The 26,954-nt window shown below is 41.6% G+C and overlaps 3 protein-coding genes across 3 annotated transcripts in view; all 3 read right to left on the reverse strand.

Annotated features, from left to right (window-relative positions):
* Nucleotides 1-26,677, reverse strand: part of LOC109064851 (E3 ubiquitin-protein ligase TRIM39-like) — a 62,602-nt gene extending 35,925 nt beyond the window's left edge. Inside the window, exon 1 of the mRNA XM_042750547.1 lies at nt 26,596-26,677. The gene's annotated coding sequence lies outside the window, so the exon portion shown is untranslated. The remainder of the gene's footprint in view (nt 1-26,595) is intronic.
* Nucleotides 1-26,682, reverse strand: part of LOC109061200 (E3 ubiquitin-protein ligase TRIM39-like) — a 112,674-nt gene extending 85,992 nt beyond the window's left edge. The window contains exon 1 of the mRNA XM_042750991.1: nt 26,596-26,682. The gene's annotated coding sequence lies outside the window, so the exon portion shown is untranslated. The remainder of the gene's footprint in view (nt 1-26,595) is intronic.
* LOC122141971 (E3 ubiquitin-protein ligase TRIM21-like) lies at nt 3,523-23,171 on the reverse strand. The gene is made up of 4 exons (XM_042750993.1): nt 22,579-23,171; nt 8,746-8,779; nt 4,170-4,196; nt 3,523-4,066 (listed from the first exon to the last, which is right to left on the reverse strand). Exons 1-4 carry the CDS (start codon nt 22,684-22,686, stop codon nt 3,528-3,530), a joined length of 708 nt encoding a protein of 235 aa, XP_042606927.1. The 5' UTR covers nt 22,687-23,171; the 3' UTR covers nt 3,523-3,527.
* Nucleotides 26,683-26,954: the final 272 nt, after the last annotated feature.

A 26,954-nucleotide genomic window follows, 5' to 3' on the forward strand; every position in this document is an offset into this window, starting at 1 on the left:
AAAAGAAAGAAAGAGGTCACATGAGGATTTAAACAAAGAAACCTGTTTAAACATAAGTTAAATATACGCTTAAAATATAGTGTGTAGTGCTCTTTCTTCGCTCTGCGGTGTGAGGTTCACAGTGTGGATACTGGAGGAGCAGAAAACTAGACACCTCCAGAGATGAAGGGTGTATCTGCTCCATACTAACAGTAGGTGGCGGTAATGCCCTGTTTTGTAGATTAAGATCAGCTGTAAAGGATCTCACTTTTGAAAGTTCTCACACAGTGCTCACAATTCAGAAGAAACCAGAAGTCTTAAATGAAATAATATATGTCTGCTCATGCTGGGTATTGATTGTTTTACCACAGAAATCTGTCAGCTGTGAGGTTTGTACAAAAGAAATATTCTCATATTCTTTTACCTGAATGACTGTTCATTTGTCTTTGCGGTTTTTCTTTTCTTTCTGCTGACTTCAACTGAGCTTCTCAGATTGATTAATTGATTGGATTCCAACATCTTCCTAAGTTTTCAACTGTTTTTACTTCAGGATATGATTTTATATCCAGTGAACCAAAACAGTACTGTATCTGAAAAATCAAGCATTGGCACATGCGCAGTCTGAATAAATATAATCTGATTGAGGATTCTGACTGAAGTGTTTATATGGACATTAAACTTGATTTAGTGTCAGTATTACCAGAACAAGAAGAAGCTTCTAAGGCACCAAGGACCGTACTGCCCTTTTGACATCTAAAAATGTTTCTTTATTTTCATATATTCAGTCTGCCAACAGTTTTTTGTTCTTTAAAACAGTCTCCTTCAGAGAAACAGTTGTTATATAAAGCGAAATCACTGTGATTCTGTGTTTCTCAGGAGCTGGAGAAGGTTTGGTTGTGTGTGACTGATGGGATGGATTCAGTCTGGAGCATCAGAGATCAACTCTCTGAACAGAGATCCAGAGACACACAGGCCTCACTTTACTCTGTTCCACTGACGCTCAGGAGAGTGTGTGTGACAGTCATCAAACCTCCACAGAGTGTCTGGGTCCTCACTGTAACGCTGGAGAACAGCAGATGCTGCAGACACCACTGAGGATGTGCTCAGGCAAACTACTGAACCACAGGAAGATGATGAAGATGAAGAGAGAAACCACAGCTGAGGAACAACAGAGCCATGATGATCATGTTTCTATTCCATCAGGTATTTTTCTTCCTTTACTTTTAGTACATTTTTGTGATATTTGTCTGCTATGTCAGTAGCTGTTACAAGAAAGATGGTAGATCATGTACTTCAGTTCTTTTTTTTTTTTTTTTTTTTTGTCACAATAGAATTGATTTTTATTTTAAGTCAGATCAGGTCTGCAGGGCCAGGGACTGTAGACTATTTCATTTGAGATATTTTGTCCATTTATTTTGGTGCATATTTAAGGTTAAGCAATATAAATTTACAAAAATTATTAAGTCAGGGCTGTAAACTGCATTTAGAACTGTTCTAAACTGACCAGTCTGCTGTATGAGGTGATGGTCATGTACTACACTGGAGTGCTGAAAGACACCGTGAAGAAGGCCTGGATTCCTGTCCACCTCAAACCACAAGAGAGTGAGTGGAGTCTGACTATTAAACTGTCCCAGCAGAGACTTTTCCCTGCTTATTGTGCCCCGAAATGTGTGAATTATTAGCTGCATTTGTCAAACATCACTTGATGATGAGCTGACAGTCAAGATCAGAACAAAATCAAGTGTCGAAGAACGTTTTGTTGCGTATAGAGGGATTGGGAATGCAGAGGGTCAAAAAGATCATGAATAGCTTAGACTTTCAGTGTTTCACAGCATTTTAATTTCAGGCGTGACATGTTTATGCACTTTAGATTCTTCCAGTAAGTTTATATTCTGGTTCTGTCTGTCAGTGATGTGGAGAAGCTTGCGACGGTTACACTGATGGAGAAGTTTGTTCCTACCGTCTCCGGCTCTCAGAAGCTCCTGGCATCAGGTCAGGTGCATCAAAAACACTGACTGTAAAGCTCTCTGTTCTCTTCAGCATATAAGAATATTTGCTTGATTAAAGGGTTGTGTACACTGAATAATTATTCAGTACTTTGATGAAGTGTTCGTTTATGTTCATGAACTTAAATCATTCTGTAATGTGTATTTGCATATTATTATCAAGAATTTTAGTTTACTTGTTTTCAGGGTTTTTGTGGGTCCTTAGAAAGACTTAAGTTTGGATTGATCAAATTTAAGGCCATAAAAAGCCCTGAATAGCATATCAAAAGTTCTGCTATGCTTAATTGTTTTCAATTTAGGTCTTAAATTTAGGGATGGAAAAACATAGGGTCTGTGGTATGGATTTGTGATTATTAAACTTAAATGATTTGACTGAATAAACATGAGCGCTGCACAAGTCAAAACAGGGCGCTGTTGTGCATTCAGCAGGATCTCAGTTTCAGAGTCGTTCGCAATCAGGGTATACTGCACATCTATGCCTAACAAGTGCTTATGATGCACCTTTGATAAACTGATAATGTTTACATTATGGGTTTTATATTATATGTTGTAGATAGTTGTAAGAGGGCAAATTTGATGTCTCATGTTTTTGAATGAGCAGCTGGAAGTATAGACATTTCAAAAAAAAACTCATTATGCATGAAATATTTCCCCCCCAACTATTAGATACTATTAGTATTTTGGATAAACACTGGCATTTAAATCAACGTAAATGCGTATGACTTCTTTCTGTGTTGCCCCGTCAAGGAAAGAATGACTAAGAAAATTATTTATAACATTTAATATATAGATTTTATTATCTGCACAAAAACTTTGTATAACATTTCTTCAAAATTGCATTATTGCATCAGCAAAATCCATTGTTTGGGTTTGTTCAGTAATGGCATGTGGTATAAATTTTATTTGTGTTGGTCAGGTCTTGAAAAAGGTGTTTGAGCGGGTATTTGAGAATCCCTTTATAAACATTCTAAAGGCGTAATTGTTTTAACACAACTTTTACCATACATGTGAGAGCAAAGAGCAGAGCTGAATAAAGGTTGAATAATTATGACAAAGTTGTATTCCAAAAAAAAACCTGTAGCTAAAAAATATTACATTTTTTATTTACATTATCGCTTTTTATATGCCACTGAACTGTTATAGATACAATTTTTAAAAAACACTAGATCTTCAGAAGAGCTTGCATTTTTTAATTATTACAGTAGAGTTGAATTGGGTTGAAAGCTTGAAACATATTTGTATTTTACATCTTTAAGCTTATCTCGCAGTGTGACTGAATTGTTGTGATGCCATTGAGATGAATGGTAATGCTATGATCTTCTTTTTGCGTATTTTGTATACCTTTGTCTTTCGAGTTGAAGAATAAGGTGGATATTTATTTCAGTGTAGTCTATTTTATCATGGATTTGACTCAGAGTCTCATCATTTAACAAAATGTAAGCAATCAGTGTGCGGATTTCTTTTTTATTATTGTTGTTATTATTATTAATAATTAAGTTAGTTATTAGTTTGATGTTTTTTTTTTTTTTTTATTTGTTCATTTTAAGTGACAGGTGAAATGATCAGTGGTTTTGAGTTTTTACCTCCTTCATTAAGGCCTGGGTTAAAATATGGATAGAGTTTGTCAGTGAAAGTGTGACCAGTGTAAGAGTAGATATGAGATCTGGAGCCCACATCATAAAAAGAGACCAGACCCTTCTCATAATCCACAAACACTCCCACAATCTCAGGTTTCTTTCTCAGAGATAAAGAGACAGGTGGATTATCACCAGCTGTATACTGATTCTCATTCCTCAGAACCACAATCCAGATTCCATCTTCAGGAGTATATGTGAACGTCCCCTTCCTGTTAATGGATTCTCTGGCCACTCCTAAATCCCACTCAGTCTTTCCCTTCACCTGCACCTCATAGTAAAATCTGCCTGAACTGAATCCCTGCTTTGCCAGAACAGAAATAGTTTTATCAAATCTCTTTGGGGTTTCTGGGACGTCCTGCTTTATGTCTCCATCACTGACTTGTTTTCCATCATCAGACAGGATGAGATATGGATTGGCTATATCAGGATCCAGAGTCACATCCACTAGATGAGAGATCAGACATTATATATATTTTCATTTGTATATAATACAGATTATCAAAGTATTGTAAGTATATTGGAGGAAATTATGTTAATCACACTGTACCTGCAAACCTCTGAGCCCACTTCAAACCTAATGACACAAAAGATAATATAAGGTGGTGAATTATTCATAGGAATAATTTCTGTTTAACAGTGAATTTATTTCTGTCAGCAACATCATGTTGCATGTGCACATTGCTCATCCATCAGTTTGTGAAGCAAAATGTGTTTAGAGTAAATACATTTACAATGAAACTATCTGTAAGCCTTACACTGTAAAACCCGACAAGTAACTTAACGCAAACGGTTTGAGTAAACATATTGCCTTGACTTAAACCATGTAAGTTTAAAAACTTTGCAATTAAGTAATTAAGTGATTAATTAAGTGCTGATTGAGCATTACTGATGAACAGCTGCTGTTAACAAACAGAATCACTGAAGAAAAGAGAAACACAAGACAAATAAAATACATGAAATCTCTCAAGATCTGATTAAACAACCCCACAAACAGCATCACCAGCTCCACTTACTAATAACCAGACTGACTTTATTTCTGTCAGATGTCTACAGAAGATCTGATTGAGAAAGGTTTAGATTGATTTATTGTTTCATTCAAAGTAACCATGTTAGAGATCAGTGTTTGCTTTAGTTGGGCTCTTGACCCTTTACTTCAGTCTTAGTTTTTTTTTTTTTTTTTTTTTTTTTCTGGCTGTTATACAACACCTTTTTAATCAGAGATTAGACTCTGAACAGTTCAATAATTAATGATTGTCATCACCAACATACAGTATAACAACCAACACCTGATGATATTTTCTCTAGGTTTTTGAGTTATAACAAATATGTTTCAGGAACACATGGTTACAACAGCCAGAAAAAAACTAAGACAGAAGTCAAGGGTCAAGAGCCCAACTAAAGCAGACACTGATTCAAAGTCACATTACTTCGAATGAAACAAATCAACATCTAAACCTTAGTTAATTCTCAATAAGATCTTCTATAGACGTTTGACAGAAATAAAGTCAGTCTGGTTATTAATTTGTGGAGCTGGTGATGGTGTTTGTGGGGTTGTTTAATCAGATCTTGAGAGATTTAATGTATTTTATTTCAGCTGATTTAATCTAAAGCCCTATTCGCACGGGATTAGTATTATCTAGGGACCTTGTGTGATTTTGAAATTACCCCCCCACATCTGAATTTCATGTGGTGCATTCGCACGGGATAAGCGAAGCCTGTGATTTTACTCAAATTTACTGAATTATCTCCCGGATACCCGGATGTCAATGACAGCATTGATATGACAGCACCCAAAATACTATTAAACACTCCAACGCAGCTCCATTCTTCGCGAAAGATGGATAAAAAGGCTCACAGAAAACAAAAACATTGAAAAATGATATGCAACCCACCAAATCCAGGCCAAATCACAGAGATGTTGATTCGCACGGGACTAATATTATCACAGGACCTCGGTGTTCGGCGAAATGTGGTAGGTCATTGGCGGGGGAATTTTTACTTTACAAATTACAGACATGGCCAATTCGCACGGGATTAAGATCACAGACAACCTCCGAATTATTACAAATGACTGGAGGTCACCAGGTCATACTAATCCCGTGCGAATAGGGCTTTAGGCTGTGTCTGAAGTCAGTTGTAGTTCTTGTCTCTCTTTTCTTCAGTGATTCTGTTTGTTAAAGGGTTACTCCACCCCAAAATGAAAATGTTCTCATTAATCATTTACCCCCATGTCGTTCCAAACCCGTAAAAGCTCCGTTCGTCTTCAGAACACAATTTAAGATATTTTGGATGAAAACCTGGAGACTTGAGACTGTCCCATTGACTGCCAAGTCAGTAACAGTGTGTAAAAAGTCGTCATCAGAATACTCCATCTGTCATCACACATGCAATCTGGGTTATATGAAGCGACAGGAACACTTTTTTTGTAGGCGAAGAAAACAAAAATAATGACTTTATTCAATAATTCCCTTGTCAACGGTCTCCTCTGTGTCACTCCATATCACTGTGCTGCGTATGCGATTCTGTGTCCTCTTTCAATGTTCAATTCAATGTTAGCTTCAGTTCCTGTCTCCTGAGATGCCTTCATCTGGCCGGTTTTTGAAGGCAGCATAGATGTATCCTTCGCTGCCTTTGATATCCCACAATCCTGTGTGTTCCATTCTGTGACAGTTAAGTCCAAATATAAAGATGCCGTCTGAAAGTTGCGGTCGGTGGTCAGTTTGTATGTAAATGTACATTTTTGATCAACGTTTTCCACTTTGATGACATTTCTAGTAAGAAATTAATACTGCAGTAATGAAATATTCACTTAGTTATCACCAAAGCTCTCTATATTTTGCTGTAGATCATTAAACCTTTACTCTGCCTCAGAAGCATGTCCGATATCAGTTTCATGAGGTGCCTTCATATAAAAATTCTGCCTGCAAAGTCATTGCCTCGTACGGCAGCGAGGCCGCAAGTCAGCTGTCTGAGTTTTCGGATGAAGCCCTGGAGTGACACAGAGGAGACCATTGACAAAGGAATTATTGAATAAAGTCGTTATTTTTGTTTTCTTCGCTTACAAAAAGTGTTCCCGTCGCTTCATATAACCCAGATTGCACGTGTGATGGCAGATGGAGTATTCTGATGATGACTTTTATACCTTTTATGGACCTTGACAGTGTTATTTATTTGGCAGTCTATGGGACAGTCTCAAGTCTCCAGGTTTTCATCCAAAATTTCCTAAATTGTGTTCCGAGGACAAACGGAGCTTTTACGGGTTTGGAACGACATTAATTGCAATGTATATCTTCTTTTTCTGAACGCAACTGACTTAAGTTCAGAGTACTCAAACCATTTAAGTTATAAAACTAATAGTTGTAAGGCAATCTGTTTCCTCAAATGGTTTGAGTTAACCTCACTTGTCAGGTTTTTAAGGATATCTGTTTACTCAAACGGTTTGAGTTAAGTTACTTGTATGGTTTATCTGTCTCAAGGTGTTTTTGATACATTTTGGACACAGAAGGACCACCTCTTGTTGAGGAGCATTCAAATGAGACCTAAATATGCCATTGAGGGATATATAAAAGATTTAAAAATAAATATGGTGGGTAACAAGATTAATTTAGAAGCAAGGCTTTTTCAAGGCAATGAAAGCAAGAGATATTACAGTCGTCACGATCACAGATGACAACATCCAGGATCAACACTGTTCATGTACTGCGATTGAATTAATTTACATTTAACCAGTTTAATAAGGAGAGGCACTGAAATATAGACGTTTATGTATTTTTGTATTTATGTGTTTATGTATTATGTAGCATATCACTAACTTTAACGTTAGTTTTAGCCAGAGATATCTTGCTGAAGCACAAGATGACATTAATGTTCTGCTTGAGCAGATGAAAATGGTAACTTAATGAGAGCATGAAAACCAGAAAATGAACTTTTACATTGTCTTGTTTGAAATACTGTGGTAATCACCATCACATCATTGGGGGTCCGTTCTTCGTACGTCGCTTAATACATCCAAAATTAAGTGTCACATCCAAGATGATATCATCGTGCTAATCAGGATCTGGCTAATTCGGTTCTTCGAAAGCACCTGTTGATAATTAGTATGGCTGGATTGAGTTATCTGAGATAATTGCGCTTTCATGGTTTGGTTTAAAAGGGGCTATGTATCGATACTCGAAACCACGATCAGCAATGCAGCGATTGGCTGGCAGCAAGACGGCAACGTAATGACATCATATAATTGAAAAAGACACCTGACAAAAAACTTGACAAATTTCTGGACTTTTATAAGGAAACATCCAAGCAAACAAAACAACATAAATATTATAATAGATAAATGAAATGTATACTGTTTTTATTTTTTATTTTTTTTACACAATTCCCAATTATTTAGATTCGCGATTCATAATATTTCTACAGTTTTTACATTTTTATTTCAATGTAGTAATTAGCTGGTCATTTAATTTTATATTTGGACAAATTTGTTACATGACAGCATTAATGATCATGTTATCTGCACCTCCTGCACTCCATCAAGCCACTCACATAATAGCAGTCATCACTCAAATTAATGACTCTACATATCTGTATAGCATGTGTGTAAGACTCTAATACAATTATGTAATTAATAAATTCAATAATTATAAGTAATTATTTTATGATGAATAAATATTTCAGTGAGTAAAACTGGCTGTCTCTAGTAGGCTATTATGGACTACACGACATTTATTAAATTTTCAAATTATTATTATTTAAAATTATTGTCTGGATCAGTAGGACAGGATCAGTAGGTTCTTGTAATAAAGTAATGGTGGTAGTGGACAGATTATAAGGATCGGTTCTGGTTAAAAAGATGCAATCTAATCCTGTTTACATGAAATAAGCCTGCTCCCAAGCAGGTTTAAGCTTATGGACCTGTTGCTATGACAGCAACGAGGTTCGAAGAACCAAATGATCGAAGATCATGCCAAGTCATCAACAATAAAATCCAGCTAACTGAGTTAGCGACGTACGAAGAACTGGCCCCGGTTACTTAAAATGTTTGTTATTATTATTATTATTTTTATTTATAAGTATTATTATAAAGCTTAGTCACTAATAAATATATGTATTTGATATTCACATACCAGTTTGACTGAGTTTTTCATTTGATGAGTACATCTACAGCAGGAGAGAAAACAATAATATAAAAACTATTTTAAAAAATTACACACAAACATACATTTATAATATATATATTATATGCATATATTAAATAAATATATAATATACATTTTACATTTCAAAAAGTGAGACTTTCATATATTATAGATTAATTACATATAAAGTAAAACATTTCAAGTTTTTTTTTTTGTTTGTTTGTTTTAATTTTGATGATTACAGCTTGTGAAAAGTCAAAAATACAGTATCTCAAAATATTAGAATATTTCCTAAGATCAATCAAAAAAAGGACTTGCAAAACAGAAAAAAAATCAAGTTCTTTAAAGTATGTTAATTTATGCACTCAATACTTGTCAGGGCTCCTTTAACACAAACTCCAGCATCAGTGAGGTGTGGCATGAAGCGATCAGCCTGTGGCACTGCTGAGGCACTGTTGAGCCTTCAGCTCGTCTATATTGTTGAATCGACTGTTCCTCATCTTTCTCTTGAAAATATCCCATAGAGTCCATATGGGCTTAAGGTCAGACATGTTGGCTGGCCAATCAAGCACAGTAATATCATGGTCAGCAAACCACTTGGAAGTGGTTTTGCACTGCGGGCAGGTACAAACGTCCTGCTGGAAAAGGAAATCAGCGTCTCCATAAACTTGTCAGCAGATGGAAGCATAAAGCGCTCCAAAATCTCCTAGTAGACGGCTGCATTGGCTTTGGACTTGATAAAACACAATAGACCAACACCAGCAGACGTCACGGCACCCCCAAATCAGAAACTTCACACTGTACTTCAAGGAGTTTGGATTCTGTGCCTCTCCAGTCTTCCTCCAGACTCCAGACCTTGATTTTCAAATAAAATGCAAAATTTAGTTTTATCTGAAAAGAGGACTTTGGACCACTGAGCAACAGTTCAGTTCTTTTTCTCCTCAGCCCAGGTAAGATGCTTCTGATGTTGTGTGTTCTGCTCCAAAAGTGGCTTGGTAGTTGTGGCGAGGGGGGCGTGGTTCAGCAAAGTCTGCAGCGGGAGAGAAGGACGGGAGACGAGCGGTGAGTAAGTGGGTTAAGTGCAAAATGAGGAAACACCTGTGTCTAATTGCAATAATTCATCTGGAGAGACCGGTTAAAAGAGAGGCTGAAGAACATGGTGACAGAGAGAGAGACGGGATGGAACATTGCTCTGCTTGGGAGAGAGAACCTGAGGAAGTGCTACATTTTTTTTGTTAAAGTTTTTGAGTTACTGAATAAAATTCCCCAAGTCTCCTAAAAACCCAACCCTGATCACTTCCTTTCTTCCTTACTACGAACTTTGTTACAGTAGCCCTTTTCCTGAAGACATCTGAGCATGATGACTCTTGATGCACTGACTCCAGTTTCAGTTCACTCGTTGTGAAGCTCTCCCAAGTGTTTGAATCAGCTTTGCTTGACAGTATTCTCAAGCTTGTGATCATCCCTGTTGCTTGTGCACCTTTTCCTACCCAATTTCTGCCTTCCAGTCAACTTTGCATTTAATATGCTTTGATAAAGCACTCTGTGAACAGCCAGTCCTGTCAATGATGACCTACTGTGGCTTAACCTCTTTGTGGAGGGTGTCAGTGATTGTCTTCTGTACCATTGCCAAGTCAGCAGTCTTCCCCATTATTGTGGTTTTAAAGAACAAGATATACCCAGAATTTATACTGTAGGAATGGTCATTTAATGAAACTCAAATGTAAATCTTCCCACACAGTGATGTAGACGTGGGGGCGTGTTAGAATGAGCTGTTTTAGGAGGGCGTGGTTGACTCTTATCTTTTATAAAGAATATCTCTTTGTATTTGAGACTTTAGTCTTTGCAACTTTACAGATCTTTATGCACCAAGAGCTTGTAACACTCCAAAGAGAAAGGAAAAATTGAAATTGCATCATTTATGAACCCTTTTTAAAGACTGTGCAAATCTAATATAGGCCGAAAGGCTGTTCCACAACCTAGGGCCAGCAACCGGAAAGGCTCTAACCAGACTTTGGTCACCAGACCTCAGATTTCGTGTAGGATTGTATGGATAAAGTTGATTAGATAGATAGCTCGCCAGATTATTTATAGATTTAAAAACAGAAATATTCTAATATTTTGAGATACTGGATTTTTGGCTTTCATGAGCTGTAAGCGATAATCATCAAAATTAAAACTAAAAAACTTTTGAAATGTGTTACTTTACATGTGATGGATCTAGAATATATGAATCTTCCACTTTTTGAAATAACATTCTAATTTTTGAGATGCACTTAAATATATATACATGCTCAGGTAGGCCGTGGCATTTAAACGATGCCCAATTGGCACTAAGGGGCCTAAAGTGTGCCAAGAAAACATCCCCCACACCATTACACCACCACCACCAGCCTGAACAGTGGTAACAAGGCATGATGGATCCATGTTCTCATTCTGTTTAAGCCAAATTTTGACTCTACCATCTGAATGTCTCAACCGAAATCGAGACTCATCAGATCAGGCAACATTTTTCCAGTCTTCAACTGTCCAATTTTGGTGAGCTCGTGCAAATTGTAGCCTCTTTTTCCTATTTGTAGTGAAGATGAGTAGTACCCGGTGGGGTCTTCTGCTGTTGTAGCCCATCCGCCTCAAGGTTGTGCGTGTTATGGCTTCACAAATGCTTTGCTGCATACCTCGGTTGTAATGAGTGGTTATTTCAGTCAAAGTTGCTCTTCTATCAGCTTGAATCAGTCTGCCCATTCTCCTCTGACCTCTAGGATGAACAAGTCGTTTTTGTTGAGTGGTTTTTTGAGTACTGGATGTTTTTCACTTTTCACACCATTCTTTGTAAACCCTAGAAATGGTTGTGCGTGAAAATCCCAGTAACTGGGCAGATTGTGAAATACTCAGACCGGCCCGTCTGGCACCAACAACCATGCCACGCTCAAAATTGCTTAAATCACCTTTCTTTCCCATTCTAACATTCAGTTTGGAGTTCAGGAGATTGTCTTGACCAGGACCACACCCCTGAATGCATTGAAGCAACTGCCATGTGAATGGTTGATTAGATAATTGCATTAATGAGAAATTGAAAAGGTCTTCCTAATAATCCTTTAGGTGAGTGTATATATATATATATATATAGAGAGAGAGAGAGAGAGAGAAAAGAGAGAGAGAGCATAAATATTTATAAGTGATGCAAATGACTATGCACTCTGTAGTTGTAGCCATTACCATAGTAAACAAATACAACCACTTGAAGAAATCAGAAAAATCATATAGGCTATCACAATCTTGTATTTATTTAGTAACATATTTTATCTGTCAGTAAGTCTTCTCTCTTTATACCTGACAGTCAGTCTGATGTTCATATTTAGCTCCATGTATGTCATAAAATCTATCATAATCATAGTTTTTGTTTGGGAGCTCCTCTGCTACTCAGGTCGTATTTTGTTGGAAAAAATAAAGAAAGGATCATTCTTTTTAAAGGAGTCATATGATGCAATTTCAAGTTTTCCTTTCTCTTTGGAGTGTTACAAGCTGTTCATGAATAGATAAGATCCCTAAAGTTGCAAAGACTAAAGTCTCAAACGCAAAGAGATATTCTTTATAAAAGTTAAGACTGGTCCACGCCCTCCTAAAATGCCACGATGTGATGTCACGATGTGGGAAGATTTGCATAACGCCACCCAAATGTTCACGCAAAGAAAGAAGGCGTAACTTTATTGATGTTGCCGCCGCCATAATGTAAAGCTGTGTGTTTTGTTGTGAAAATACTGTGTTTGGCCTTCCAAAAAAGGACACAACTAGAAATCAGTGGATAAGTTGTATTTACAACACTGTTCAACCCAAAAATTCAGATGTGTGCAGACCATTTTATGGAGGACTGTTTCCTGGGAGAGTAGACTACAATGCTGGTCGTTCCAATCACAGTCTGTAAGTATGTTTTCTTATTTAAAGTATTTGCCACTGATGTGGCAGTGTAGAGTAACGTTGTTGTTTGTCATTTCTCCGATCACAAATGCAGATATGGTTTTATGTTTATGAAATGCCTCGTTTATAATGGGTTTTATTGGTTTTGTCTCGTTGCTCTGGGACACGGCATCACAGTATGGTAAGGGGCGTAACATTTCCATCACACACTTGAGGTATTCGGCCAATCACAATGCACTGGATAGCTGGCTAATCAGAGCACACCTCGCTTTTCAGACTGATGAGCTTTGTAAAAATCTATGCGTTTCAGAAAGGCGGGGCACAGAGGAGCAACAATAATGTACAGTATGTGGAACCTTAAACTGCATAAACACAATTCATTACACCAAATACACAAAATAATGTTATTTTTAGCAACATCGTATGACCCCTTTAAATGTGATGTGATGTATACTGTGACTACAAACAAGCAGAAACAGACGTGTGTTACGAAATACCCAAGAGGCTGAGGATAACAGAAAGACCGTTTTATTCAGGCACAAGCAGAGGAGCGGGAAGTGCTGGGAAAAGAGATATGGAGACTGGCAGTGATGAATGGATCCGTAGTAGAGGGGTAGAGACGTCAAGGTAGGGAGGTGTACCACACACACGCACGGAGATGGCTGGGAACTTCTGGAGATCGCTGGAGAGAGGTAAGTAGAGATAGAGTCAGTCCTTAGAGTTAGCATAAAGACCTTGTTGCGAACGAGACCGGACGCTGACTGAGTGCGTGTGTGTGGTATTTGTAGTGCAGAGGTGATTGACTGTTGATGAGGGTCAGGTGGAAGTGCTCAGTACTCAGGTGAGGGCGTGCGCCGTGATTGAATGGAGGTGGAACCTGGCATGTCTGTAACATTACCCCCCTCCCCACGGCCCGTTCCTGAGGGCCGAGGACCCCGACGACGTGGTGGACGTCCTCTTCCTCTGGGAGCTGGCCTGTTAGGATGACTGGAGTGGATGGTGTTTAGTAAGTTCGGATCCAGGATGTCGTTGCGTGGGACCCATGAACGTTCCTCTGGACCATATCCCTCCCAGTCCACTAGGTATTCAAGTTGTCCACCACGCCACCGGGAGTCCAGGATGTCTCTTACTTCGTAGGCAGCACCGTCTTCAAGGAGTTGTCGAGGGGGGGGCTTCGGCTTCGCCAGGTTCTGTGGAGGGAGAAACAGAGGGATGGTGAGGCTTAAGGAGAGACACATGGAAAGTGGGGTGAATCCGGTACTCAGGTGGTAATTGGAGTTTGTAAGTGACTGGATTGATCTGCTCAAGGATGGTGAATGGGCCAATGAATCTGGGACTTAGCTTGCGGCAGGGCAGGCACAGGCGGATGTCCCGGGTGGACAGCCAGACCTTCTGACCGGGTTTGGTATGCCGGAGCCTCGGATTGGCGAAGGTCGGCTGTCATCCTGCGCCTGCGTAGGGCACGTTGGAGTTGGTGGTGGGCCGTGTCCCAGACCCTCTCGCTCTCCCGAAACCAGTAGTCGGATGGTGGGGACATCCGAGGGTTCTCCTGACCGGGGAAGAGTGGAGGTTGGTAGCCGAGCACGCACTGGAATGGAGTGAGTCCGGTGTGGTAGGTTGTCGCAGGGAGTTCTGTGCGTACTCGGCCCACCCTAGGAACTGGTTCCAGGAGTTTCTGGTGGCCGTGACAGAAGGTACGGAGGAAGCGTCCCAATTTCCTGAACCTTCCTCTCCGTCTGCCCGTTAGATTGTGGATGGTATCCAGAGGGCAGACTGATGGCCCACACCTAGGAGGCGAATGGAATGCTTTCCATACCCGGGAGATGAACTGAGGACCTCTGTCTGAGACAATGTCTTCTGGGATGCCGAAGTACCTGAAGACATGGTTAAATAGTAACTCGGCCATTTCCATGGCCGTGGGCAGACCTTTCAGGGGGAGGAAGACGACATGACTTAGAAAATCTGTCCACTATGACAAGAATGCAGGTATTATTATCAGAGGGAGGAAGATCAGTAATAAAATCCACCCCTAGGTGTGACCACGGGCGATTAGGGACGGGCAGAGGATGGAGCTTGCCTGATGGTAGATGGTGTGGGCTTTTAGAGATGGCGCAGTCTGTACATCCGTTCATGTACCTTCTGATGTCAGAGGCCATGTTGGGCCACCAGAAGCGTTCCCTTAGCAACGAGAGGGTTTCATTGAACCCCGGGTGACCAGTGCCAAGAGATGTGTGAGCGGAACAAGTGAATGAGTGGAGAGCGCCGTGTCCTGGGGATGTACTGGTGTCCCGGTGGGCAACCCGGCGGGGTGTTGGGTAAGCCGGATCGTGGATGGTGTTTTAGTAAGTTCGGATCCAGGATGTCGTTGCGTGGGACCCATGAACGTTCCTCTGGACCATATCCCTCCCAGTCCATAGGTATTCAAGTTGTCCACCACGCCACCGGGAGTCCAGGATGTCTCTTACTTCGTAGGCAGCACCGTCTTCAAGGAGTTGTCGAGGGGGGGCTTCGGCTTCGCCAGGTTCTGTGGAGGGAGAAACAGAGGGATGGTGAGGCTTAAGGAGAGACACATGGAAAGTGGGGTGAATCCGGTACTCAGGTGGTAATTGGAGTTTGTAAGTGACTGGATTGATCTGCTCAAGGATGGTGAATGGGCCAATGAATCTGGGACTTAGCTTGCGGCAGGGCAGGCACAGGCGGATGTCCCGGGTGGACAGCCAGACCTTCTGACCGGGTTGGTATGCCGGAGCCTCGGATCGGCGAAGGTCGGCTGTCATCCTGCGCCTGCGTAGGGCACGTTGGAGTTGGTGGTGGGCCGTGTCCCAGACCCTCTCGCTCTCCCGAAACCAGTAGTCGATGGTGGGGACATCCGAGGGTTCTCCTGACCAGGGGAAGAGTGGAGGTTGGTAGCCGAGCACGCACTGGAATGGAGTGAGTCCGGTGGTAGGTTGTCGCAGGGAGTTCTGTGCGTACTTGGCCCACCCTAGGAACTGGTTCCAGGAGTTCTGGTGGCCGTGACAGAAGGTACGGAGGAAGCGTCCAATCTCCTGAACCTTCCTCTCCGTCTGCCCGTTAGATTGTGGATGGTATCCAGAGGGCAGACTGATGGCCACACCTAGGAGCGAATGGAATGCTTTCCATACCCGGGAGATGAACTGAGGACCTCTGTCTGAGACAATGTCTTCTGGGATGCCGAAGTACCTGAAGACATGGTTAAATAGTAACTCGGCCATTTCCATGGCCGTGGGCAGACCTTTCAGGGGGAGAAGACGACATGACTTAGAAAATCTGTCCACTATGACAAGAATGCAGGTATTATTATCAGAGGGAGGAAGATCAGTAATAAAATCCACCCCTAGGTGTGACCACGGGCGATTAGGGACGGGCAGAGGATGGAGCTTGCCTGATGGTAGATGGTGTGGGCTTTTAGAGATGGCGCAGTCTGTACATCCGTTCATGTACCTTCTGATGTCAGAGGCCATGTTGGGCCACCAGAAGCGTTCCCTTAGCAACGAGAGGGTTTCATTGACCCCCGGGTGACCAGTGCCAAGAGATGTGTGAGCGGAGTGAATGAGTGGAGTGCGCCGTGTCCTGGGGATGTACTGGTGTCCCGGTGGGCAACCCGGCGGGGTGTTGGTAGCCGGATCGGATGGAGGAAGAGTCTCGGCAGACCAGGTAATGGGGCTGATGATGAGCTTTTCTGGGAGTATGGTTTCCGGTTCTTCTAGGTTTTATAGAGAGCCTTCACGATCTTAGCCCCTGGGCGATACGAGATGGTAAAATGGAAGCGGGTGAAGAAGAGCGCCCAGCGGGCCTGTCTTGGATTTAGCCTCTTGGCGACCCGAAGATACTCAAGGTTCTTGTGGTCAGTGAGAACCAGAAAGGGGTGTTTGGCTCCCTCCAGCCAATGCCTCCATTCTTCCAGGGCCAAATTGATGGCCAACAGCTCACGGTTGCCGATGTCATAATTTACCTCCGCCGGGATGAGCTTCCGGGAGAAGAAGGCGCATGGGTGGAGGCGGCTGGGATTCCCCTGCTGCTGAGATAAGACCGCTCCCACTCCGGTAGTAGAGGCGTCGACTTCAACGATGAAGGGTCGGTTGGGGTCAGGATGGACCAGGAGTGGAGCGGTCGTGAATGCCTTCTTGAGGGAGTTGAAGGCCTCTGTGGCGGCTGGAGTCCAAGAGAGTGATTTTGGCTTATTCCGGAGGAGACTAGTGAGAGGGCTGGTGATGGCACTGTAGTTTTGGATGAAATGTCTGTAGAAATTGGCAAAGCCAAGGAATCGTTGGAGTTCCTTGATGGTGGTAGGTATGGGCCAATCCCTTACAGCATTTACCTTCCCCTCGTCCATCCGGATGCCACTGCTGTTGATGTTGTAACCAAGGAACTGCACTGAGGGCTGATGGAAGGAGCATTTCTCGGCCTTGAGGTAGAGCTGAAAGGCCCTCAGGCGTTGCAGAACCTCCGCAATGTGGCGACGATGTTCCGCTAGGCTCCGGGAGTAAATGAGGATTTCATCAATGTAGACGAGGACGAACTTATGGAGGAACTCCCGGAGCACCTCATGGATGAAATCCTGGAAGACGGAGGGGGCGTTAACAAGTCCATACGGCATCATGCAGTACTCATAGTGGCCAGTATGGGTGATGAAGGCTGTTTTCCACTCGTCCCCCTCTCGTATCCGGATGAGGTTGTAGGCGCTGCAGAGGTCCAACTTGGTGAAGACAATGGCACCACGGAGATGTTCCAGGGCAGCTGGGACGAGGGGAAGTGAGTATCGGAACTTGACAGTTATGTTGTTAAGAGCCCGATAATCGATACAGGGTCGTAAGCCTCCGTCCTTCTTTTCACACAAAGAAGAAACTCGAAGCAGCAGGGGAGGTAGATGGACGAATGTAACCCTGGGCCAGCGCCTCCTTGATGTACTCCTCCATGGCCTTCTCCTCCGGAATGGAAAGGGGGTAGATCCTTCCTTTAGGCACTGGTTCACCCCGAAGCAGATTGATGGCACAGTCCCACGGCCGGTGTGGAGGCAGCTTGGAAGCCCGTTTGGGGCAGAAAACGTCACTGAAGGGGGCGTAGTATGTTGGGATGGAGATGGATTGGTTCTCCGCCGGGCTCTCAATTGAGGTAGTACAAACTGCAAGAGGTGCAGGGGTAGGTTTGGCTGGGACAGGACAACCGGTGATGCAGCTCTGGAAACAGGAGTCGCCCCACTTCAGGACTTCGCCCGTCTCCCACGAGATGACAGGGTTATGCTGCTCCAACCATGGGCGCCCTAGGATGACGTCAGCGGTGGATTCCTCCAGAACCAGCAGGTGGATCTCCTCTTGGTGGAGTAGTCCGGTTAGGAGGGTAATGGGACCCACACTATGACGCACACATCTTCTACTCAACGGCCTTCCAGCTATTGTGTGGACCTGGTAGGCTGACGGCGTTGCCGTGGTAGCGAGTTTGAGGTGACGGCAGAGGGCGCTTGAGATAAAGTTGCCGGCTGACCCAGAATCGAGGAGGGCGGAAACTGGAAGAGAGATGTCAGCGGCAGTAAGTGTCACAACAGTGGTGAGTGGTTTCATTTGATACTTCGAAGGGAGAATGGCACTCACCATGGGACGAGGAGGACGGACGGGGCATACAGAGATGATATGCCCCGGGGATGCACAGTAGAGGCATAGATTCTGGGACAGCCGTCTTTGTCTTTCAGCCACCGTGAGTCGATAGGAGTCGACTAGCATGGGTTCGTTGGCTGGTTCTGGGGAGCTGACGGCCTCTGGTCGGCAGAGTGGCGAGTTGGGATACGCCTGGCCCTGGTGCTCTTCTAGGCACGACTGCATACGAATGGCGAAGCGGATGGAGAGTTGAATGAACCATTCAAGCCCGATGGTATCCTCGTATGCAGCGAGATGCAACCGCACTCGAGGTTCCAATCCCTGACGGTAGGTAGTCAGCAAGGCCTGTTCGTTCCATCCACTGGTGGCCGCTGGAGTCCTGAACTGAAGAGCATATTCATTGACAGACATTTTCCCCTGTTTAAGGTTATACAGCTTCTCACCAATAGATGAGTCCCAAGCTGGTCTGCCAAAAACTTCTTGGAAATGGTCGGTGAAGCTGGAATAAGACTGGATAACTGGGTTATTCTGAGTCCAAATTGAATCTGCCCACAGAAGTGCTTTACCTTGCAGTTGAGAAATCACGAATGCTACCTTGGATCTCTCGGTTGGGTACAAGTGCGTTTGTATCTCCAGGACCAGCGAGCATTGAAGAAGAAAACCGCTGCAATCCTCCGCCGAACCAGAGTAGGGCGCCAGCCTGGCCATAGGACTGGTGTGCACGGCAGGTGAGGGAGTGCTGGCATTGTTGGCGGAAGTGCTTGCTGGTGTCGGGGATGCGGGTAGAGTGGTGAGTGTCCGACGTAATGCGTCGACCAGATCTTGGAAGGGATCCGTGAGACTCATGCTTGTGCCGATCTGTGTTGGTCCGGTCTTCTGTTACGAAATACCCAGGAGGCTGAGGATAACAGAAAGACAGTTTTATTCAGGCACAAGCAGAGGAGCGGGTATGCTGGGAAAAGTGATATGGAGACTGGCAGTGATGAATGGATCTGTAGTAGAGGGGTAGAGACGTCAAGGTAGGGAGGTGTACCACACACACGCACGGAGATGGCTGGGAACTTCTGGAGATCGCTGGAGAGAGGTAAGTAGAGATAGAGTTAGTCCTTAGAGTTAGCATAAAGGTAAGACCTTGTTGCGAACGAGACCGGACGCTGACTGAGTGCGTGTGTGTGGTATTTGTAGTGCAGAGGTGATTGACTGTTGATGAGGGTCAGGTGGAAGTGCTCAGTACTCAGGTGAGGGCGTGCGCCGTGATTGAATGGAGGTGGAACCTGGCGTGTCTGTAACAACGTGACTGAATAGTATGTGTGTCCTCTTTCTTTTGTGAAATAATGGTAAATACCACTTTATTTCTGTGACTAATTTTCAATCCTGACAAATTAATTCATTGTGATCAATGTACTGTATCACTTCTTAAATCTGGTTAAACATTGATGCTTTTGGATTTAAATCTTTAAGTAAACAACAAAAAATGCAAACAAATCGCCACTTTTATCATGTTCGTTTTGTGATTCTGCTAGTTCCAGTGACTTATTTCTGATTAGTTTTTTGATAACATCTCTTTGTTGGTGAAATGTTGGGGTTGTGTGACATTGTTCCAAAGAGACGTGTAAAAGGCAGGTATTATTATTATGATTTTGAGCTCAGTGCTACAAGTCTATTAGCCCGGCCTGACCTGGCCAATTGAAAGCACTGGTTCGCACTGGCCCGACAGTGGAAAACCGGCTAATGTGGACCAACAACTGTTTGGTTCTTCAAAATTCTTTAAAATATCTTCTCTTATGCTCAGCATAAGAAAGAAACTCATGCAGGTTTGGAATGACATGAGAGTGAGTAAATGACAAAATTTTAATTTTTGGGTGAACTATTCTTTTAAAGCAATGTTAATGAGACAGACTACAGCAGGCTGCTTCCATTTTTTAGAGCTGCACGTATCTAAAACTGACATGCATCCAAACTGTTTACATTCACATAAGATATTAATGACTGATGACAGCGTTTGTGTAAAAGCTTTAAAGCGAATGCAAATAAATGTGATGTATATTAAGGTTTTATGTTATGTATATGATCAAGTTGAGAAAACTCAAAAATCTCCTACAAAAACAAGTTGAGAAAATGTCTTGGTTACATATGTAACCCTTGCTCCCTGGTGGAGGGAACGGAGACGTCATGTCAGACGAATGTAAATTAATGAGCCAGTGCACATTAGCATGTGATAATTACATCCAGCTGCTGCTCGTCATGACACAAGCATAAGTAGGCAGAAGGTGCAATGCATATTCGGTTTTGGTTTTGGCTGAGGAGCCGAGCCACTGACCCAGCGCCCCGTAGTAGTACAGCAATTGTGGCGACGGGATGTGACGTCTCTGTTCCCTCCTTAAGGGGACGAGGGTTACATACATAATCGAGATGTTCCCTTTTGGTCGGTCACTCCGAATCACGTCGGTGACTGACGAATTGGGATACCTAACAAAGCGACACTATTGCTGCCCCTTCCAGCGCCCCTAGTAAGCCACCTGGTCCCACCGTGGCAACTGGGGCAGAAGATAGGACACAGGTTAAGTGGAGAGTCTATTATTCTCCCTGCCCTGCACCTTTTGTATGTCTCCCTTATCTAACACACCTGATTCCACTCCTCAGCTCATTAGTATAGACTGCAAGAACTAAATTGGGTGTTTGATTAGGGAGATATACAAAATGTGCAAGGCAGGGGGTCCTCCAGGTCAGGTTTAGGAACCACTGCACTAGACTCATACAGTAAGACTTATTGGATTACACTGGGAAAGCGTACCATTTCCAGGGATGCTGCGGAATCCACATCCTGCCCACAGGGAGGTATCATGTGGAGATTATACATATGGACTGGGCATTAAGGGCAGTACAACATATGGAACGTCTCTGAGTTGGCTCCGGCCCAGTTAGGAGGGAGGCAACACCGGCAGGGATGGTAGAGCGAGGTCTGCTAAAGGAAAGACACGGGCTCACCAAGTGGGAACTGTACCGTAAAGAAATACACACATGGGATCACAAGTGGGAATCACAACATATGGACACCTAGCCTAGCACAGGGGTCAACCAACAGGAATACTTACAAGTATTAGGCCTGGCGCCGGACACTTTACCATGTCCGGCTGCTAAGGGTGATGGAGGAACTCCAAAGGGTTCGCCTTGTGGGTAACTGAACTAAAGAGAGGAATAAGTGCACATATCGGATCTGTAGAGGGGAATGGTGCAGCAAGTGAGACACCGAGCAGTTCCTCTGCTTTTACTGGCTACTTGAAGCGAGTACATGAGAGGACACTGGCTCTATACAAAGGCTATAAATCCTAGAATCCTAGAATCCTCTTCCGATGATAGGCAGAGCAGAACAAAAGAACTGCTTGGCTCCAAAGCGAAAAGCTGAATATGCATTGTGCCTACTGCCTGCTTATGCTCGTGTCATGACGAGCAGCAGCTGGATGCAATTATGGCATACCAATGTGCACTGGCTCGTTTAGTTTACACTCAAAGATGATAGGGCTCTGAGGCGAGATCCCAATTCATCAGTCACTGACATGACTCGGAGTGACCGTCTGAAAGGGAGCTCAAAAATCTGCTGAAGCTGGTTGCCTTAAGCTTTTAAGTTTTCTAAACTTTTGATTTTTTTTTACAGTGCACATATTGAAAATTCAAATTCAGAAGCATGGTTTGCAAAAATATTTACATAATATTTATGACCCTTCCATATTGTGATTATAGTCAGCGCTAAATGGTATGACACAAAGCAGGAATTTTGGAAAGGAAAATTTAAAGGAGAACATTTAAGACTTCTTTTACTGCTTATGAAATGATTTTAAGTTTGGAAAAATTTAAGTGATTTTACTATACAGTAGTAATCACCATTACATCACAGTTACTTAAAATTATTATTGTTATTACTGTTATTTTTAAATCTTAGTTACTGACAAAAAAATATGTATTTGATATTCACATACCAATTTCTCTCAAATACCAGAACTGGGGAGAATCAATCAATCATGAATGATTTACTACCATTGTGTGATTAATATGTAATCATGTCATTCATTAAAAAGTTACTGTGCTCTGATTAAAAGCATTATAAACTGTAATATACTATTATTATGAGTACTTGATTTTTGGAATCTGGTAATGTAATCCAGATTACATGTAACTGGTTACCCAGCTCTGATGATAGAAATGTTAAACAACTAACAGTAATATACAGTGATTCAAACTAGACTGAGGAGAAAGAAAAATCTGAAATAAGAGAAAAAGTGATTTGGATCCTTACTTTGGTGGTTTCACTGTAATCAGTGAAGCTTTGGGGGTCAGTAGATACAGTATATTGTTTAGGCATGAACAATATCGCTACCAACATGAAACCCAGACCAATAATCATCCAGTTTGAAGAACATTTCTCAAAGGAAAGTTGCAAATTGTCTTATAAAGTCTAATGAAGCAAAAAAAAAAAAAAAAATCAGTCTGTGCAATTTTTTTTTAAGTGGTGGTAGCTATTGCATTTTATGGATCACCAAGGACCACAGTTTCAGCTCAAAATCATAACAGACATAACAGACCACATTTTCAGTTCAATTTCTCATTTTTTAGTAAAGTATCCCTTTATGAATAATAGGTTTAGTTATGTATCAAATGGAAATAATCTGATGAAGCTGTTTAAGTGTAAATTTAAATTCTCTCATCTACTGACCTCAAGTATTTTGAAAGCAAGATTTCCCCCCATTTTATTCAGCACTGTTATTAAGCAGACTGAAATATTATGATTATTTATTTTAATAATTTTTCCCCACTTGTCTTTGTCTACTGAGTGCTGAATCTCTTGAATCTATATATACAGTGCTCTTCATAAGTATTGGAACAGTAAAGACAAAATTGTCCTGTTTGCTGTGGAGTCAAGAAATCTGTAAATATGATTAAAATATGAATATGAGACAAAACTACAGAATGTCACATTTTATTACTGGGTGATTCAACACAAAGATGTTTTACCAGCTAAAAAGATGAGCACTTCTAGAGCTTCATCTCCCTATCTGATGTGAGCATAACTATTGGAACAGTTGCCTCACAGGTCTTTCTAAGTGTTCAGCTGTGTCCTGTTGCATTAATTCTTCAGATATTAAAAGCAGGGAATGTGTCTTATCAGTTATATCCATTGCTTCTGCATTCTATGTCTTGCAGACAATTATAGTCAATTAGAACTATAGGAAAAACAAAGGGCATGGAGAAATCAAGAGTTTGGAAGCTACCGGCAACATCAGCAACCGATGACGACCTGATCGGCTGAGAAAAACAACAGTAGTTGATGACAGACAAATCATGAAAGCTGTGAAAATGAACCCTAAAATACATGTCTGTAAAATCACCAACAACCTCCAGAAAACTGGGGTGATGCTCTGACAATGTACAGTCCGCAGGAGAATTTGACACAGAATTACAGAAGCTACACAGCAAGATGCAAACCTCTAATCAGCACCAAAAATAGAAAGGCAAGATTCTTCACAAATGTGAGCCAGTAGAGTTGATGGACCGATGAGACAAAGATGAACCTTTATCTAAGTGATTGGAAAGCAAAGGTGTGGAGAAAAGGGGAACTGCAAATGATCCTAAGCATACAATCTCATCCAAGCATACAACCTAAAGCGTGGTGGAGGTGGAGTCATGGCATGGGCATGTATGGCTGTCTCTAGAACATGACCTCTTAATTGTAATGATGACTTAATGTATGATGGCAGTAGCAGAATGAATCTGGAAGGGTACAAAATCATCTTTGCTACCAATATTCAAGAAAATGCCACCAAACTCATTAGAAAGCACTTCATATTGGATCAGAACAATGACCCAAAACACCCTGGCAGTTCAGTCATGGGCTTTATCAGGGCAAAGAAATGTAAAGTTTTAGACTGCTCAAATCAATCTCCAGATTTAAATCCGATTGAACATTAATTTCACCAGCTGAAGAGGAGACTAAAGACAGAAACTCCTCAAAGCAAGCAACAGTTGGAATTGGTTGCATTAAAGGCTGGGGAAAAGCATTTCAAGGCATAAGACCAAGAGTCTGGTGATGTCTATGGGTCACAGACTCACTGCTCTGATTGCATGCAAGGGATCTGCAACTAAATATTAGCTTTTAATCCTTTACATCTGCCTTAAATTCAACTGTTCCAATACTTATGCTCACATCAAATAGTGGGATGAATTCTAAAAGTGCTGTCCTTTTTATTTGGTAAAACATGTATGTGTCTAAATTCGCATATTCATCTTTTAATCATATTTGCAAATGTCTTGACTCCACAGCAGAGAAAGCAATTTTGTCTTTACTGTTCCAATACTTATGGAGGGCACTGTATATTTAAGCCCTTCAACATGACCAGCATAAGAAAACTATATTTAATGGGTGTTTAAAGTGTTTTGTTTGTATCTCTTGCCTTCTTCTGCTGACTCTCCTTCTCTATAGGAACAGTGTTGTGAGTCCTGTGTTCTCCTTCAGTGCAGGACAGACACACACTCATCTGATCATCTCTGCAGAACAGCTCCAAAGGTCTCTCGTGTTTCTGGCATATATAATCCTCCAGATTTTCCACAGCGTTGATCAGTTTGTGTTTCTTTAGACATGGGACTCTGTGATGAGGCTCCAGGTGAGTCTCACAGTAAGAGCTTCGACACGTCAGGCAGGACTTCACAGCTTTCTGCTTTCTTTCAACACAGAAGTCACAGAACACCTCAGATTTGTCTTGTTTGAGCTTCTTAAAGTATTGTACAACCTTTGTGAGTGTTGTGTTAATTTCAAGATCAGGTCTTTTGCTGAGTGTTTTTACAGAATGGACAGTAGCAGGTCTGTGTGTTTGTCCAGCACTTGTTCAGGCAGGTTCTGTAGAAGTTGTGTCCACATGGAGTGGTGACTGGATCAGTGAACACATCCAGACAGATGGAGCACTGGAGCTCCTCATTTAGTGGATCACTGGAAGATAACATGCTGAAAAGATAAGTAATGACAATATATCATCTACCTTTCTGGATAATTCCAGCAAGTCTACTATTTTTCTGCACAGGGTAAAAGTTTTATTGGTTAGCATGGTCCATGTAGCCCCTGCTGGTTGATGCCATAACTACACAATTCTATGCCCGAGAAGTCTAATTCAGTCATTCACAAGTAGCCATGTTTACTGACAAAATATAGAGGTGGTGCTCATAAACAAAGATGACAACATGTAGCTTGTGTATTTATAGTTGTCATGCACAAGCCAAACAACTGCCATGGAGATGAATGGGAATGCAACTGATAACTTTTTATCAGGTATTATAGACTTCCTTATCTTTTTAATAAGTAATAACTTGAAAGTCTAAACGAGATTGTAAGGAGTACAAAGTACAATGTTTTAACTGCTAGGCTACTCCACCACAGAAAGAGCAGCACATCAAAAGGTTATTCACAGCAAACACCTCAAAAAGGTTTTTTTTTTTTTTTTTAAAGAAATAATGTAACCCAACAAATAAAGATCCACTAAACATCAGGGGCCTCATGTATAAAACTTTACGTAGATTTCATCCTAATAGTGTACGTACGCTTCCCATTCAGGGGAAGATTGTGGGTACCGTCTCCTTCCCGAAATAACCATATGAAGCTTACAACCTAGTTTTACGAAGCATAGCCTCATCTACATATCATTCCATGCATATTCCTATCCACGTGACACCATATATAATACCGTCAAAGGTACAAGATGTTGGAGATATGAGGACGATATGAGGAAATATGAGATACGGACTAAATGGCATTTGTGCCACATTTGTTTTTATTGCCAAAATCATCCAGTATCAAAATATCCATAAAAACAAAAATGTTTAGTTCTCAGATAAATAGCCTATTTTAGAATATAGTTGACCTCATTCTTTTCCACTGGCCAAATAGTATTTCGAATCAAATTAAATTTATGCAGTTTTTCTGAAAAGGTGAGCATCTTTTAGCTATTTTTATCAGTTTATATTTTATGAGTCCAGATAGCCTACGTGCGTGGAAAACAGTGTAGCTTACGCACATTACTGTGCCCATTTTGTGCGTAAACAATGTTTATACATGAGGCCCCTGATGTCATTTTCATTTTATAAGCAGTTTTCACAGGCTTTGGTTATTTTGTCTGTAGATCAAGTAGCCTACTTCTTGTTTCTGAAGTCTCTAAACTTTGACAACAGTCATCATCAAACAAACTTTTAATGATTTTAAATACTGCTTCTGGTAATATTGCTTTATAGTATTAAATACTGAACTAATTCTTACATTTTCTTCTCTTACCTGTGAGTGAATATCAGATGTGATCAATAGTTTGTGTTCAGATAAAAAGGTTGTTGTTGCTGTTGAAGAAGCTTCCAGCTCAACCGTTTTTTTATTTTTTAATTTTAGTTTCACATTAGGCTTGTTTGAGATGCGCCTCGCCACGCCTGAATTGTAGGCGAGAGTAAGCAGCTGCAGTGAGGGGAGGAGTGAAATAAGCACAGTCAAGACGGACAGTTCTGCCCTCACGAAGTGGAACAGATCAAAGGCGGATATTGCGTTATTCTCACTCACATGCCGTGTTGTTAATAAACATGATATAATTTAAGTTCTGTTGACTTTATATGAAAATAAATATGATGAACAAGACACTCAAAGTG

Source organism: Cyprinus carpio, chromosome B23 (genome assembly GCF_018340385.1).
Source record: "Cyprinus carpio isolate SPL01 chromosome B23, ASM1834038v1, whole genome shotgun sequence".
In the NCBI taxonomy this organism is placed as follows: Eukaryota; Metazoa; Chordata; class Actinopteri; order Cypriniformes; family Cyprinidae; genus Cyprinus; species Cyprinus carpio.

Coding starts and splice junctions, on each gene's coding strand:
- LOC122141971 (XM_042750993.1), bottom strand. CDS start 22,686: ATGATTATTGGTCTGGGTTTCATGTTGGTAGCGATATTGTTCATGCCT. Junction 8,780..22,578: donor ATTACAGTGAAACCACCAAA/GTAAGGATCCAA, acceptor CTCCTGCTGTAG/ATGTACTCATCAAATGAAAA. Junction 4,067..4,169: donor GTGGGCTCAGAGGTTTGCAG/GTACAGTGTGAT, acceptor TCTCTCATCTAG/TGGATGTGACTCTGGATCCT.